The 16,085-nt window shown below is 36.2% G+C and overlaps 1 protein-coding gene across 3 annotated transcripts in view; it reads right to left on the reverse strand.

Moving 5' to 3' along the window:
* Window positions 1-321: 321 nt before the first annotated feature.
* LOC101906009 (TLR adapter interacting with SLC15A4 on the lysosome) overlaps window positions 322-16,085 on the reverse strand; it is a 32,319-nt gene continuing 16,555 nt past the window's right edge. Inside the window, exons 1-2 of one of the 3 annotated variants that reach the window (XM_059883708.1) lie at window positions 9,449-11,075; window positions 322-3,229 (exon numbers count right to left, since the gene is read on the reverse strand). In XM_059883708.1, the coding sequence (XP_059739691.1) occupies window positions 2,286-3,188 (903 nt within the window). In that variant the 5' untranslated portion in view covers window positions 3,189-3,229; window positions 9,449-11,075 and the 3' untranslated portion in view covers window positions 322-2,285. Of the gene's footprint in view, window positions 3,230-4,180; window positions 4,596-9,448; window positions 11,076-16,085 lie in introns of those variants that run through there. The other 2 variants (XM_005227935.5, XM_024988846.2) reach the window with 2 other exon arrangements.

The following is a 16,085-nucleotide window of genomic DNA, read 5'->3' on the forward strand; positions in this document are numbered from 1 at the left end:
TAATCTAATAAAAGCAAATAAGAGTAAAAAGAAAAGAAAAGAACACTAAATTTATAATCTTTCCTTGTTTATATATCACATTGAATTCTTAGGCCATTTAAAAGTGAGTATATTTAGAAATTAAGAATTTGTGTGTCATAAACAAGAGGAAAAGATTTAAATCTGAGAGTATAATATACTTCTAAATTTGATGCTTGATAGATATTGTTTCTTTAATATATATATGCAGTGTTAATATTTATGAATATACCTGCTTCATAAATAAAGTATTAATATATATTACAATATTTAAGAAAATTTCACACCAATAATATTGCCCAACAACATTTAATTCACTTTGGAAAAGACAAAGTTTACATTAATATTTTATCATTTGGTAACTCATATTAAAATGTACACATTTAGTAATATATAAAACAATGTACACACAACTGTTTTTATTTCTTTTTTTAATTAATTTATTTTTTATTGAAGGATAATTGCTTTACAGAATTTTACTGTTTTCTGTCAAACCTCAACATGAATTGGCCATAGGTATACATGGACATGAGTTTGAGTGAACTCCAGGAGTTGGTGATGGACAGGGAGGCCTGGCGTGCTGCAGTTCATGGGGTCGCAAAGAGTTGGACACGAGTGAGCGACTGAACTGAACTGATACATATATCCCCTCCTGAAGCTCCCTCCAATCTCCCTCCTCATCCCATCCCTCTAGGTTGATACAGAGCCCTTGCTTGAGTTTCTGTATATACAAAACACTAAGCCAGTTGTTAAACAACTCTTATCCATTGCCTCTTCAGAATCAAATGTCAGAATGATGGAAATGGATTGAGAGGGTTATTGGAGAAAATGTTGGAGAAAGAAAAACATCTTATTTTATGAACAACATCTTATTTTAAAGAACATTGTATTTTATGTAAATAAAAACAGGAAACAAATCAGGAGTACTTATTACTAGATCATAGAAATTTGAAAATGATTAAAATAAATTAATGATTCTGTGATCACAAAGAACAAATCATAAGAGCATCTGACTAACACATTCTTTAGAGTTTAAACAAAGACCAAATAAATTATTAGAAAGAAATATGTGAGTGCTATGGTACAAATTTTATCAACCATAACAATTCAATAACATAAATTATACCATTTCATTTTACAAGCAAAAGTACATGCTAATCAATTTACTATACATGAGAGAGAAGTGTGAGCTATTGGGTCTTTTTTCCATGTCTGCAATAAACTATATCATTCTTTTAGATATCTTTTACTAATTAGTTTAATTAAATTCCAAAATTGCTCTAATATCCTGCTTTTATCCTAAGCCAGTATCTTGATTAAGGATAATATAAGAAGTGTAAAAAGTTACCAAGAGAGCCTCTCTATTTCTAAATGGTGGTTCTCTATTCACTTTGTTCACTCTATGTATATGCTTTCCTTCCTCCCATAGCTGAAAAACACCATGCTTAACAGAGTGATATATAAAAGCTGATGCTTGTCCCAAGAAAGTTCAAAAGCATGAAGTTCAACTCCAAATATTAATGGCAAAGTCTCCATTTTTCCTTAAGCTCTCATTCCACATTTCTTTCAAGTATCATTTAAATCCAACTTTTATTTGAATAATTTCTGATTGTCAGTGTGAAAAATTCTGTATGTTGAAAATAAAAAGAAAAGTGTTTAAGAGTCGGACAAGACTGAGCAACATTACTTTCACTTTTTACTTTCATGCATTGGAGAAGGAAATGGCAACCCACTCCAGTGTTCTTGCCTGGAGAATCCCAGGGATGGGGGAGCCTGCTGGCTGCCGTCTATGTGGTCCCACAGAGTGTGACATGACTGAATTGACTTAGCAGCAGCAGCATATGTCTTTAAACACTTTTATGGAGAAAGATATGCTTATATCTGATACAGTTTCCAGTTGTCTTTTCAGTAGCTGAGAAAAATTCTGTCTACATCTCACTTTTTTAAAATCACTTTTGTGGTAAACAAATATGATGAGTGAGAGTGAAGTAATCAACTTCGGATGCTGGTGGCAATTAGATAGATCACACATATGGAATACACAAACTTGAATGTAACAGCCATTAAAGATGTCAAAACAAAAGCATAGTCATAAAAGTTAGTTATTTATATTGTCTCCTACAAGAATTCAGATGTACCAGCGATCAAATAAGTTCTCAAAAATTATAGTAATCACACCACAAAGGGGCTGATGTGACACGATAAACTAGAGAAGACTACTGTTACTCCAGTCTCATAAATCAGTCCAACCAAACTGCAGTTGATTCTTATTGTAGATGTGGTACAAGTTCTCTACTTCTCTGGTTTGATATTTGTAAATTAGGAGTGCTGAATTCAGAACTATTTCCATGGGAAATGTTACAGAGATTACATCTTGTTAAAGAATATAAAAGAACTTCCCGAATTTTTAATGCCTCTGTGTTCTGCTCTTGAGAGATTTGGAGGCTAATCTGATTTATATTATTCATTAACAAGTTGGAAGCCATGAGGTTGGTTATGGAGCAGCACTGAGTGAGATTTTCTTCCAAAAACAGTTTGTAGAGTTCATCCACTTTTTTTTCCATATAACTATTAAGCATAGAATTAGAAAGGGGCTGTTTATGAAACAACATACTTCTTTCTCGAATTTCATCCCCATTCAAAAGCTTTGAGGTAGGCAGTTTGTCTAGAGGTTCAATGATGGGAGAATGACCCAATGGTATATCTACTGAAAACAAAAGAGGACCACTAAAAACATCATCCCGTATGTGTTCCACAAAGCAGCCAGAATCATACATGTTACCTACATGGTCTCCTCCAATCTGTAGGTCAGGATAATTCTGGCAAATACTTGTACATGAATAAGATCTGTATAAATCTAATTGTTTTTCATCATGTTGCTCTCTCTTTGGAATGGGCAGTGCAGCAGACACATTCCCTGGAAAGGATGCACTCTTGCATTTTGCTACAGTTATCTCATCCACAGATTTTATTTTACTTGTATCATTACTTTTCTCTGTTAAACTTTCTTTCATGACCTTATTTTCATTTTCCATTTTATCAGGGGAATGTGAATTATCTTCTATATCTAAAAGTTGCTTTTTCCAAGTTTCCTTTTCATCATTTGAGGTTTTCTTACATGTAACTTGTTCTTTGTATAGGAGTTCAATTAGGAAGGATTCTCCAAGCATTTTAGTAGACAAGGTTTCTAATCAGAAGAATGCAATATATCCTGAAAATTAAAAAAAAAACTCATTAAGGCAACATATTTTAAAATATTTAATGAAGATTTAACTGCTACATGAAAACACAAATAATTAAGGGAGACACTATTGCTCAAAGGATAGAGATTGGACCAGGGGTAAGGAGACTTGGCTTCCAATTCTGTCATTACCTATTTACTATCAGGTAATTTATTTACCATTCCTGGATATTGATTTTCCTGGTAAATGGTGATAATAATGTTCCCTAGAGTTTTTCACTGGGTTATTATCAGGATGTTATATGGTATACATGCAAATGTTTTAAAAGTACAAATTTCTAAAAATGTATATTTATTTTAATACATACTCAACTGTCAAGAATTATTTACTTTAAATTTATTAGTTAAAGTGCCTAACCCTTTATTTTCAAACAGTCTGCTTAAAACCAAGACAGTTTTAAGGAATTTGTCTTAACAGTGCTTTAATTAATATTACTTGAGTGATGTTGAAAACAATTACTATACCTCAGAATGTATTTGAGAGATAGATATTTATATACAGTTTGAATTTCTGCAAACTGTCTGATTTAAGCTATAAATATATCCATTTACTTTTTCAGTAATCTAAATACAAATAGGTTCGTCAAATTCACTACCATTCTTTTTTGTTTTTATTTTCTTTCCCTTTTTCCCTTCCTCCCTTTTGTTCTTTTCTTTTGGACCTAAATCTTATTTTCCAGAGCACTTATGCCAGTCTTTTGTATGATTATTTAGTGCAATTTTAAGACTCTGAGTTTTCCCTAAAAATGCTACAAGAGTTCAAAAGGGAAAAGCAGATTTGATTCAAGAAACAATTTTCCTTTAATAGCTCTGTAGTGTCTACTATAAATGTCTCCAGGAAACCTACTTATTCATATTTAAAACCTTTTATTGTAGAAAATAAAACAACACAAACTAAAATACATGAAAATTTAGACTTACCTTTTCTGAGTGTCAGGATACCTAAAGAAAGACTCAGTCTTCTGAGATTGCAACAGCCCAAACACAGGAATAGTCCCTTTTGTCTTGTTCTTTCTCAGCTCTTGCTATACCTCAGAATTATAACTGTAACCACACAAAATGAAATGGTTCCCCTTTCCATTCATACCCTAGGACTGAACCAACTAATAGAAAAATAGTGTGGGTTTATCACATATATGGTATGGTAATGATCACATACTAAAAGAGGATCTTGAAAGTACTGAATACAAGATGCAAATGACAGTGGGAAATGTTAACAGCAATAGCTCTCTTCTTTAAAGTGAAGATATAGACAAGAATATTTTAATGTTTTAAGTAGCAAAAAAGTAGTATGGTAACCAGCATATTTTGCAATAATGTATAATTAAAACAATAAAAGACAATGATTTACTTATTATACCTCTATTATATGAAATACCAAACTGAGGACTTTTAATGATGGAATGATAAAAAAATAAGTAATTACTATATAACAGTCATTCTAAATGCCTTTCTAAATCATGTGTGAATAAATGTCATTCTAAATCACACAAGGCTTAATTTAAAACAGAAACTATTGTCCCTTTTTTAGAGAGGAAACAAAGACAAAGCTAGTAAATACTGGAACTAAGATTTGCACCATGCAATTGGATTCAGAATCCATAATCTTAAATCACTAAACTGTATTGCCTTTATGTCTATTGATGGGATTCAAGTTGCAGAACCATATATACAGTGCACACACATAGTATATGCCAAACACTTTTCTAAATTAGTCACAATACTAATTTAATCCTCAAAACACTTCTGTTAAGCAGATATGTTAACTGTCACTGTACTTAAGAAGAGACTGAAGGACAGAAAAGTAAGATAAGATGTCCAATATCACACAGCTTTAAGTGGTAGAATCTGAGTTAGAACCCAGGCAGCCTGACTTCAAAGCCCATGTGCTTAATTTTCCTGCTATATATATATATATATATATATATATATATATATATATATAATTGTGAAAAAGAATACAAACCGAACTGTTAATAGTAGTTTCCAGTGGGAGAGGGTTGGCAAGGAGAAGGTGAACTGGTAATTTTATCTTTTACTCCCTATACTTCCATATGGCTTTAATCATTATATTGATACAATGCCTATGTATTCATGTGTTATTTGCTTGATTAAAAATAACCCAAATACATAAGAGTACCAAAAAAAAAAAATCTATGCTACTTTCTTTGAGTCTATTTTCTCAATCTCACAAGGGTCTAGCCCATTATTTAGAATGATTTTAAACACAATGCAAACTGCCAAAGTAGACTGTAAAACATGAATAATATTTCTACATAGTTGATACTTTCAGCTACAGTTATCAATATAGCTTTTGTTTTACAAATAATTATTTCAAAATAAGCATCACAAATAGCCTACAGAATAGGTTAATTATAGTTATATGAATCATATCAATCTCTTTTTTAGGTGGTCAAAGACATCTTCTTTTAAGAAATAGTGCATTAACATAGCTTGGAAGGGCAGGAATAGCAAATGAGAGAATGTTCCACAATTCCACACCAGAAAAATAATGAAAACAATTGTTGAAAAAATAGATTTTCTACCACTGCTATCACAAAAGAATATTAAAAGGAAATGGAGAAATTGTTTCTAATCTAAACTTTACTGGTTATACTCCATTTCTTTTGCCTTCAGTTCATTTCAATGGCTCAGTTGTGTCTGACGTTTTGTGACCCCATGGACATGGGTTTGGGTGGATTCCGGGGATTGGTGATGGACAGCATGCTGTGGTACACAGGGTCGCAAAGAGTCGGACACAACTGAGAGACTGAACTGAACTGGACTGCAGCACGCCAGGCCTCCCTGTCCATCACCAACTCCTGGAGCTTACTCAGACTCATGTTCATCAAGTAGGTGATGCTATCCAACCAACTTATCCTCTGTCATCCCCTTCCCCTCCTGCCTTCAATCTTTCCCAGCATCAGGGTGTTTTCCAATGAGTCAGTTCTTCACATCAGTTGGCCAAAGTACTGGAGTTTCAGCTTCGGCATCAGCCGTTCCAATGAAAATTCAGGACTCATTTCCTTTACGATTGATTAGATGGATTTCCTTGCAGTACAAGGGACTCTCAGAGGTCTTCTCCAACACCACAGTTCAGCTTTCTTTATAGTCCAGCTCTCACATCCATACATGAAAACTGGTAAAACCACAGCTTTCACTAGATGGACCTTTGTTGACAAAGTAATGTCTCAGCTTTTTAATATGCTAAGTTGGTCATAATTTTTCTTCCAAGGAGCAAGTGTCTTTTAATTTCATGGCTGCAGTCACCATCTGCAGTGATTGTGGAGCCCCCCAAAATAAAGTGTCTCATTGTTTCCATTGTTTCCCCTCAATTTGCCGTGAAGTGATGGGACCAGATGCCATAATCTTAGTTGTCTGAATGTTGAGCTTTAAGCCAACTTTTTCAGTCTTCTCTTTCACTTTCATCAAGAGTCTATTTAGTTCTTCTTAACTTTCTGCCGTAAGGGTGGTGTCATATGCATATTTGAGGTTACTGATATTTTCCCCAAATACTTGCTTCCAGCTTGTGCTTCATCCAGCTCAGCATGTCTCATGATGTACTCTGCATATAAGTTAAATAAGCAGGGTGGCAATATACAGCCTTGATGTACTGCTTCCCTATTTGGAACGAGTCTATTGTTCCATGTCCAGTTCTAACTGTTGTTTCCTGACCTGCATAAAGGTTTCTCAGGAGGCAGGTAATGTGCTCTGGTATTCCCATCTCTTTCAGTATTTTCCACAGTTTGTGATGGTCCACACAGTCAAAGGCTTTGGCATAGTCAATAAAGCAGAAGAAGATGTTTTTCTGGTACTCTCTTGCTTTTTCAGTGATCCAATGGATGTTGGCAATTTGATCTCTTGTTCCTCTGCCTTTTCTAAATCCAGGTTGTACATCTGGAAGTTTAGGCTTCACATACTGTCGAAGCCTGGCTTAGAGAATTTTGAGCATTACTTTGCTAGCATGTGAGATGAGTGCAATTGTGCAATAATATGAGCATTCTTTGGCATTGCCTTTCTTTGGGATTGGAATGAAAACTGACCTTTTCCAGTCCTGTGGCCACTGTTGTTTTCCAAATTTGCTGGCATAGTGAGTGCAGCACTTTAACAGTGCTTTTAGGATTTGAAAGAGCTCAACTGGAATTCCATCACTACCTTTGTTCGTAGTGATGCTTCCTAAGGCCCACTTGACTTCACATTATGGGATGTCTGGCTCTAGGTGAGTGATCACACCATTGTGGTTATATGGGTCATAAATATCTTTTTTGTATAGTTGTGTGTATTCTTGCTACCTCTTCTTAATATCTTCTGCTTCTGTTAGGTCCATACCATTTCTGTCCTTTATTGTGCCCATCTTTCCATGAAATGTTCCCTTGGCATCTCCAATTTTCTTCAAGTGATCTCTAGTATTTTCTATTCTATTGTTTTCCTCTATTTCTTTTCATTGAGCATGGAGGAAGGTTTTTTTTTATCTCTCCTTACTATTCTTTGGAGTCCTGCATTCAAATGGGTATATCTTTCCTTTTTCCTTTGCCTTTCACTTCTCTTCTTTTATCAGCTATTTGTAAGGCCTCCTCAGACAAAAAAAAAAAAAAAAGAAAGAAAATCTTTTTTGCATTTCTTTTTCTTGGGGATGATCTTGATTTCTGCCTCCTGTACAATGTCACAAACTTCTGTCCATAGTTCTTCTGGCGCTCTGTCTAAGAGATCTAATCCCTTGAATCTATTTGTCACTTCCACTGTATAATTCCTTTTCCTTACTCATTTCTATATCTGGCTGATCCACATTTTAGCAGTCTTCTGTTCTAAATATCTCTGCCTTTCACTACTGTCAATTCATTCTTGGATTATGCAGCTGTTTCCAAACTTGCCCCCTTTCAAATCCAGTTGACATGTTAGACTTATCCACCTTTCACACAAACCTGCTTAATCCTTCAATGGATTCTAATGGTTTAATAATAGGAATAGATATAATTTATTGAGTGTCTAACATGTGAAAGATGCTTTTAAGCAACATCTGCACTTATTTAATCTCAGCAAATCTGTACATTATGATTTTATACACTTTAACAAAACAGAAAATAGCCTGGAATAGGCTAAAAATAAAATAGGCTAAAAAATAAAAATCTAACATGAAACTTTTTTAGCCTTCTTTCTTCCAGGTGCACTTTGAAGTTGCAATTACCATGTTGCTTCATGACTTTCATCTTACTTAAAATTCCTTCATTCTTGTAATTTCCTGGCAAATATATATCCTTAAGGTCAGTTTAGCACTCATTTTTTCAAATCCCTGAAGTGTCTTGACCCACCTACCCTATTTTAGACTTTTCTACACTGCTTTTACCTCATCTCATCAGTCACCACTCTCTTAGCTTCTTGAACGTAGATATTTATTATTATTATTTTTCATATTAATGTGGCTGTTTCCAAGCAGCATGCAAAGAATCTGGCATTTATTATCTTTGATAATAATTATTGTCTTGTCAGACCACTTTTACATACTCATTTACTCTTCACAGATGATGCTGTTAGGTAGACATGACCTTTCTCACTTTAACAATAGAGAAATTGAGGTGAAATAATTTATTTTATACGTAATAAGATCCATAGTTATGAAGCGGAATCCAGATTTGCCTAACACAGCTGGTGCTGAGGTTCTTTGCCACTTCTCTCTCAATTTTCATTACCCATTTTTGGAAAACCCCCCAAATCTTGTAAATGTTATTCTGATCTTCAACTACTGGAAAAGATCAAAACTCAAGAATAAAAGCTGGGATAGTGAGCTATGAAGTTATTGAAGGGAAAACAGACATTAAAGTGTGGGGTCATCTTTTTGCAGGGAGAAAGGAAGTCCTAGGAGTGTCAGAGACTACAAACCAAAAACACTCAACTCCAGGAAGGAAGGTGTGCCATGCAAAGCATATCCTCTAGTAGGGGGAGGGACTGGAGAGGGAAAGAAGGTACCTCCCTGGCCTAAGAGAAAAGATAAAAAATAGGTTGTTGTGGTGGTCCAGTCCCATACAGGTAAGCACTGGCACCATTTGCTTTGTTCCTACAAACCTAAGCAGCATGAGTTCTAATATGTCTGTTTTGTTCACACATCACTTTGTGTTTTGCCCATTTTCTCCCTCAGGTGTCTTGACACTTCATTTGTGGCCACTTTTGTCAAATATGAAAGCTAACACTCACCACCATTCCCAAGCAAGGAAGTGGGAGAAGAGACAGCAGGAATGCAGAGTCCTTCAGTTCTTCCTGCCACTCTTTCCCTGGGCTGCAGAGATAAGGAGAGGAAAGAACCCTTAACTAGAGTTTGTTCTCCCAGACAGTTTAGCCCCTCCCACCAGGCCGGTGATGACTATAACCTGTTAGTCACCAGATGCCCAGAGTTCCCAGAATGGGTGAGCTCTTGCTCCATGAGGGCACTTATTTCCCAGCCAATCTGAGCACAGGGTCCCTGGCCCTTAGCAACGTCCCTGAGAAGGGCTGGGCCTTTGGACACAGCATCTAGCGTTGCTGAGCTGGAATCATCAGGCTGGCTGTGTTACTTCTACAAAACAGCTTCAGAGTAGAAACAATAATCTCCAGTAAAATCTATTATACCAGCATGTCAGGCTCTAGGGAGATGAGTGGAAAGAAAAAAACCCCCAGCAGGCAGAAAATACTGAAGACATTCCAGTTGGGAACTTCAGGATTGTGCTAAGACATTATTATCTCCTCCCTGCTTTTCATTGTTCAGCTCCTCCTCACTAGGTTTTCAGGGTGCCAGGTGCAGATGAGAACAGGGAATGTGGTTAACACCTTCACCCAGGTTGTGTTCTAAGAACTGATTGATCTGGGAGGTTTCTGTGTTCTGAGCTCATCTTAAGGGTTTCCAATAATGTTATTGATGTTTCAAATGGAAGAAATAAAGAACTTTGTTTAGAACGAGAGGGGGGAAATGCCATTGAGTGAATGGCCAGAATCTTTAGAGAAGCCTGCTGCTAAGTCACTTCAGTCGTGTCCGACTCTGTGCGACCCCATAGATGGCAGCCCACCAGGCTCCCCCGTCCCTGAGATTCTCCAGGCAAGAACACTGGACTGGGTTGTCATTTCCTTCTCCAATGCATGAAAGTGAAAAGTGAAAGTGAAGTTGCTCAGTCGTGTCTGACTCTTAGCGACCCCATGGAGTGCAGCCCACGAGGCTCCTTTGTCCATGGGATTTTCCAGGCAAGAGTACTGGAGCGGGGTGCCAAGAGTAAGCCTGGGCAACCCCAAAAAGACAAACTGATTAGTTTCAAAGTAGAACGTGTATTTACATAAATCAGACGTTTCTTAGCTTAATTGAAGTTTAGATGAATTCTTTTTAACCAAGATGTAGGAAGTACTATAGAACGGTGCTCTCCAACAGCAATATATTTTGAGCCACATACATAATTTTAAGTGGCTACTTTTTTAAAAAAGAGGTGAGATTGGTTACATATGGTTGACAAACATTCATCAAACTCCTGCTCTGTGTCAGATACTATGATACACGCTAGGAAAGAGATTTGGTCTCAGCCTAGAAAGAGTGCATTGCTTTCATAAAACTTCATCAGGTAGATTCGGAGAAGGCAATGGCACCCCACTCCAGTACTCTTGCCTGGAAAATCCATGGATGGAGGAGCCTGGTAGGCTGCAGTCCATGGGGTCGCTAAAAGTCGGACATGACTGAGCAACTTCATTTTCACTTTCTACTTTCATGCATTGGAGAAGGAAATTGCAACCCACTCAGTGTTCTTGCCAGGGACGGGAAAGCCTGGTGGGCTGCCGTCTATGGGGTCGCACAGAGTCGGACACGACTGAAGCGACTTAGCAGCAGCAGCAGCAGCATGTAGAGTAGGGATTTATTTCACCTGGATACTAAGAAACAATGGGTTTCCCTGGTCATTCAGTTGGTAAAGAATCTTCTCCTGCAATTCAGGAGACTGGGGTTCAGTCCTTGAGTCAGGAAGATCCCCTGGAGAAGAGAATGGCAACCCACTCCAGTATTCTTTCCTGGAGAATTCCATGGAAAGTGGAGCCTGGCAGGCTACTGTTCATGGGATTGCAAAGAGTCAGCCACGACTGAGCGACTAACACTTAACTAAGAAACAATAACAAAAAGTAGTTTAAAAAAGAAAATTATGGGCCATTTGATTATGTGTGTGTGTGGTTTTTTTGTTTTTTTTTTTTTTAACATTGTGAATCATGTTATTGGATATGGTACTGAGTAAGAGGGAGTGATTTTCAATCAGTAGGGACTACAGTGGATACAGTAGAAGTCTCACCCAAGTGTTGATCTGTGTAGCTCAAACTGTAACATAAAAATCTGGAAGATGTATTAAAATATTCCTGAGACCCACTCCCAGAAATTCTGACTGTAGTTTTCAGATGAGGTAAGCAGATACTGCTAGCCTTATGAACCACACTCAGACTAGCATTGGTATAAGCAACTGTTCTCTTAATGGTTTCCTCTGAAAAGGTTTTGAAAAACCACTATAGAAATTTGACTTAGTCACATGCATCATGCTTTTGCAATTTTGAAAACAAATGAGCCTGAGAAAGTGAAAATGCTGCATTTTAAATGTCAGAAAATTCTCAGTGGTTGGAAATAAGCATCGTTTTCTAGGCATGACTAGATAACATTTTCAAGTCACCAAACAAAAAAATCCTATTTGAATAAGCTGGAGTTTGTGCATGTCAAAACGCTTTCACATAAGTTTTCTAATTCTATTCATCACAGGTTTTATTCCAAGACTATCATATGAAAATGTAGAAACTTCAAAGTTTAAAATTTATGTTACAGCTATTAACAAAAAGTTGTAGTTATAAAACAGTTTTAAAAGATAACCAACTATTGCAGTTTTACTTTAGAGGTAATCTGTATTTCAGGGGAAAAGACAATGGGGGAAATACGGTATAGTAACAGATGACAAAGTGAAGAGGAACTAAAAAGCCTCTTGATGAAAGTGAAAGTGGAGAGTGAAAAAGTTGGCTTAAAGCTCAACATTCAGAAAACGAAGATCATGGCATCTGGTCCCATCACTTCATGGGAAATAGATGGGGAAACAGTGGAAACAGTGTCAGGCTGTATTTTGGGGGGCTCCAAAATCACTGCAGATGGTGACTGCAGCCATGATATTAAAAGACGCTTACTTCTTGGAAGGAAAGTTATGTCCAACCTAGATAGCATATTGAAAAGCAGAGACATTACTTTGCCAATAAAGGTCCGTCTAGTCAAGGCTATGGTTTTTCCTGTGGTCATATATGGATGTGAGAGTTGGACTGTAAAGAAGGCTGAGCACCAAAGAATTTATGTTTTTGAACTGTGGTGTTGGAGAAGACACTGGCGAGTCCCTTGGACTGCAAGGAGATCCAACCAGTCCATTCTGAAGGAGATCAGCCCTGGGATTTCTTTGGAAGAAATGATGCTAAAGCTGAAACTCCAGTACTTTGGCCACCTCATGCGAAGAGTTGACTCATTGGAAACGACTCTGATGCTGGGAGGGATTGGGGGTAGGAGGAGAAGGGGACGACAGAGGATGAGATGGCTGGATGGCATCACTGACTCGATGGATGTGAGTCTGGGTGAACTCCGGGAGTTGGTGATGGGCAGGGACGCCTGGCGTGCTGCTATTCATGGGGTTCCAAAGAGTCGGGCATGACTGAGCGACTGAACTGAACTGAGGGAGTATTCTAATTTCATTATTTTACACAGAGCTGTACCATTTTCCCAGCATAACTTATTGAAGAGGCTGTCTTTTCTCCATTGTATATTTGTGACTCCTTTGTCAAAGATAACATGTCAATAGGTGTGTGGATTTATCTCTGCAGTTTCTATCTTGTTCAATTGATCTATATTTCTAGTATTGTGCCATTACCTTACTTTCTTGATGATTGCAGCTTTGTAGTATAGTCGTAAGTCAGGAAGGTTGATTCTTCCAACTCCATTCTTCTTTCTCAAAACTGCTATTTGGGGCTTTGTGTCTCCATACAAATTGCAAATTTTTTTCTTCTAGTTCTTTGGAAAATATTTGATAGGGATTGCATTGGGTCTGTAGATTGCTTTGGATAGTACAGTCATTTTCACAATATTTATTTTTCCATCCAAAAACATGGTGTATCTCTCCAGCTGTTTGTGTCATCTTTGATTTCTTTCATCAGTGTCTTTTAGTTTTCTGCATACAGGTCTTTTGTCTCTTTGGGTAGGTTTATTCCTAGGCATCATACTTTTTGTTGTGATAATAAATGGCATTATTGCCTTAATTTCTTTTTCTGATTTTTTGTTGTTAGTGTATAGAAATGCAAGGGATTTGTCTATTAATTTTGTATTTGTGATTTTACTAAATTCAATGATTAGCCCTAGTAATTTTCTGATATTATCTTTAGGGTTTTCTATGTATATTATCATGTCATCTGCAAACAGTGAGAGTTTCACTTCTTCTTTTACAGTATGGATTATTTTTATTTCTTTTCCTTCTCTGACTGCTGTGGCTAGGGCTTCCAAAACTATATTGAATAATAGTGGTGACAGTTGGCACCCTTGTCTTGTTCCTGATCTTAGAGGAAATGGTTTCAATTTTTCACCATTGACAGTAATGTTTGCTGTGAGTTTGTTGTACCTTTATTATGTACCTTTACTATAGAAGTTAGACTCCTTCTATGCTGATTTTCTGAGAGTTTTTATTGCATATGGGTGTTCAACTGTGTTGAAAAATTAGTTAATATGATGTATCACATTGATTGATTTGCATATATGGAAGAATCCTTACATCCCTGGAATAAACCCCACTTGATCATGGTGTTTGATCCTTTTAATGTGTTGTTGATTCTGTTTGCTAGACTTTGTTGAGAATTTTTACATCTATGTTCATCAGTGATATTGGCTTGTAATTTTCTTTTTTGTGTGATATCTTTGTCTGGTTTTGGTATCAGGGTGAAACAGGATAGGTGTTAGCTCTTCTCTAAATGTTTGGCAGAATTTGCCTGTGAAGCCATCTGTTGGAAGACTTTTTATCACAGTTTTGATTTCAGTACTTGTGATTAGTCTGTTCATATTTTTTATTTCTTCCTGGTTGAATCTTGGAGGTTTGTACCTTTCTAAGAATTTATCCATTTCTTCCAGGCTGTCCATTTTTATTGGCATATAGTTGCTAACAATAGCCTCTCATGACAAATGCATTCTAAAGGATCTATATTGTTTATTCCCTTCTTTCATATTTTTTCTTTTTGATGTCTTATTTTACATCATCATTTTTATCCCTTAATAGTTCATTGTAGTTATAGTTGCTTTTACAATTTCTTTGAATTTTAATCTATATATTGGCTAGTTTAGGTGTTTTTCATTTTTTACTATATTTTTCTTTCCTAGTGGGATTTTTCCCTTTCCTGTGAATTCTTAATTCTTTTCATTGAGAGAGACCCTTCAACATTTCTTTAAGGATAGGTTTAGTATTGATTAATTATTTTAGTCTTTGATTGTCTGGGAAGTTCTTTTTCTATTTTTCTTTTAATAATTTTATTTATTTATCTATTTTTGGCTATGCTAGGTCTTCATTGCTGCTCTGGCTTTCTCTAGTTTCAGAGAGCATGGCCTATTCTCCAGTTTCAGTGCTCAAGTTTCTCACTGGAGTGGCTTCTCCTGTTGTGGAGCATGGGCTCCAGGGTGTGAAGACTTCAGTAGTTGTGACTCCCAGGCTCCAGAGCATAGGCCCAATAGTTGTGACACATGGGCTTAGTTGCTCCGAGGCATGTGGGATCTTCCCCGATCAGAGATTGAACCTGTGTCTCCTGAATTGGCAGGCAGATTCTTTACCACTGAGCCACCAGGGAAGCCCTCTTTTTCTATTCTAAATGATAATCTTTCTGGGTAGAATATCCGAGGTTGCAGGTTTTTCCCTTCCAACACTTTGAATATATTAAATATCATGCCACTCCTTCTAGTCTGCAAAGTTTCTGCTATAAAATTAATTAGCTGATAGTTTTATGGGATTCCCTTGTAACTGATTGTGTTTCTCTTGCTTCTTTTAGAATTATCTTTTTTATCTTTGTCATTTTAACTGTGACATATCTTGGTATGGGATTCTTTGGCTTCATCTTATTTGGGGACTTTTGTGCTTCCTGTACCTGAATATCTGTTCCTTTCTTCAGATTTGGGAAGTTTTCATCCATATTACTCCATATAAGTTTTTGACACCCCTCTCTCTCTCTTCTACCTCTGGTACCCCTATACTGTGAATATTAAAGTGCTTAATGTTATATCAGAAGTCTCTTTGATTGCTTTCATTTTTAAAACATTAGTTTTTCTTTCTGCTGCTCTGAGTGCGTGATTTCCATCATTCTATCTTCCAGATTACTTTTTCATTTTTCTGTATCTCTTTATCTAGTATTCATTCATTGTAGGGTAATTTTTATATCAGGTATTGAAATACTTATTTTTGATTGGGTATATTTTAGTTTTTAGTTCCTTGTTTAAATATTCAGTGTTTGGATCAATTTTTTTTGTAATTGATTTAACACTTCTATTATCAATATTTTGAATGCTCTATCTGGTAAATTCTTTATTTTGGTTTCATTATTTATTTTTTCAGTGTTTTGCCTTGCTTTCAATTGAGAGTAGTTCTCTGCCTCTTCACTTTGCTTAACTTCTTTTTCTCTGTGAATTTAAGTCAAATGGTTACATATTGTATTCTTTAAGTCTGTTTTTATGTTGGAGTGCCTCAAAAATATTATACCATTAAAAGCTGTTCCTCTTCTATAGCATAATGGACAGGGAAAATAAAACACAAAACATTGAGATCAGTTGAACTCTTCCTTTCTATATCTTTGT

Source organism: Bos taurus, chromosome X (genome assembly GCF_002263795.3).
Source record: "Bos taurus isolate L1 Dominette 01449 registration number 42190680 breed Hereford chromosome X, ARS-UCD2.0, whole genome shotgun sequence".
Classification (NCBI taxonomy): domain Eukaryota; kingdom Metazoa; phylum Chordata; class Mammalia; order Artiodactyla; family Bovidae; genus Bos; species Bos taurus.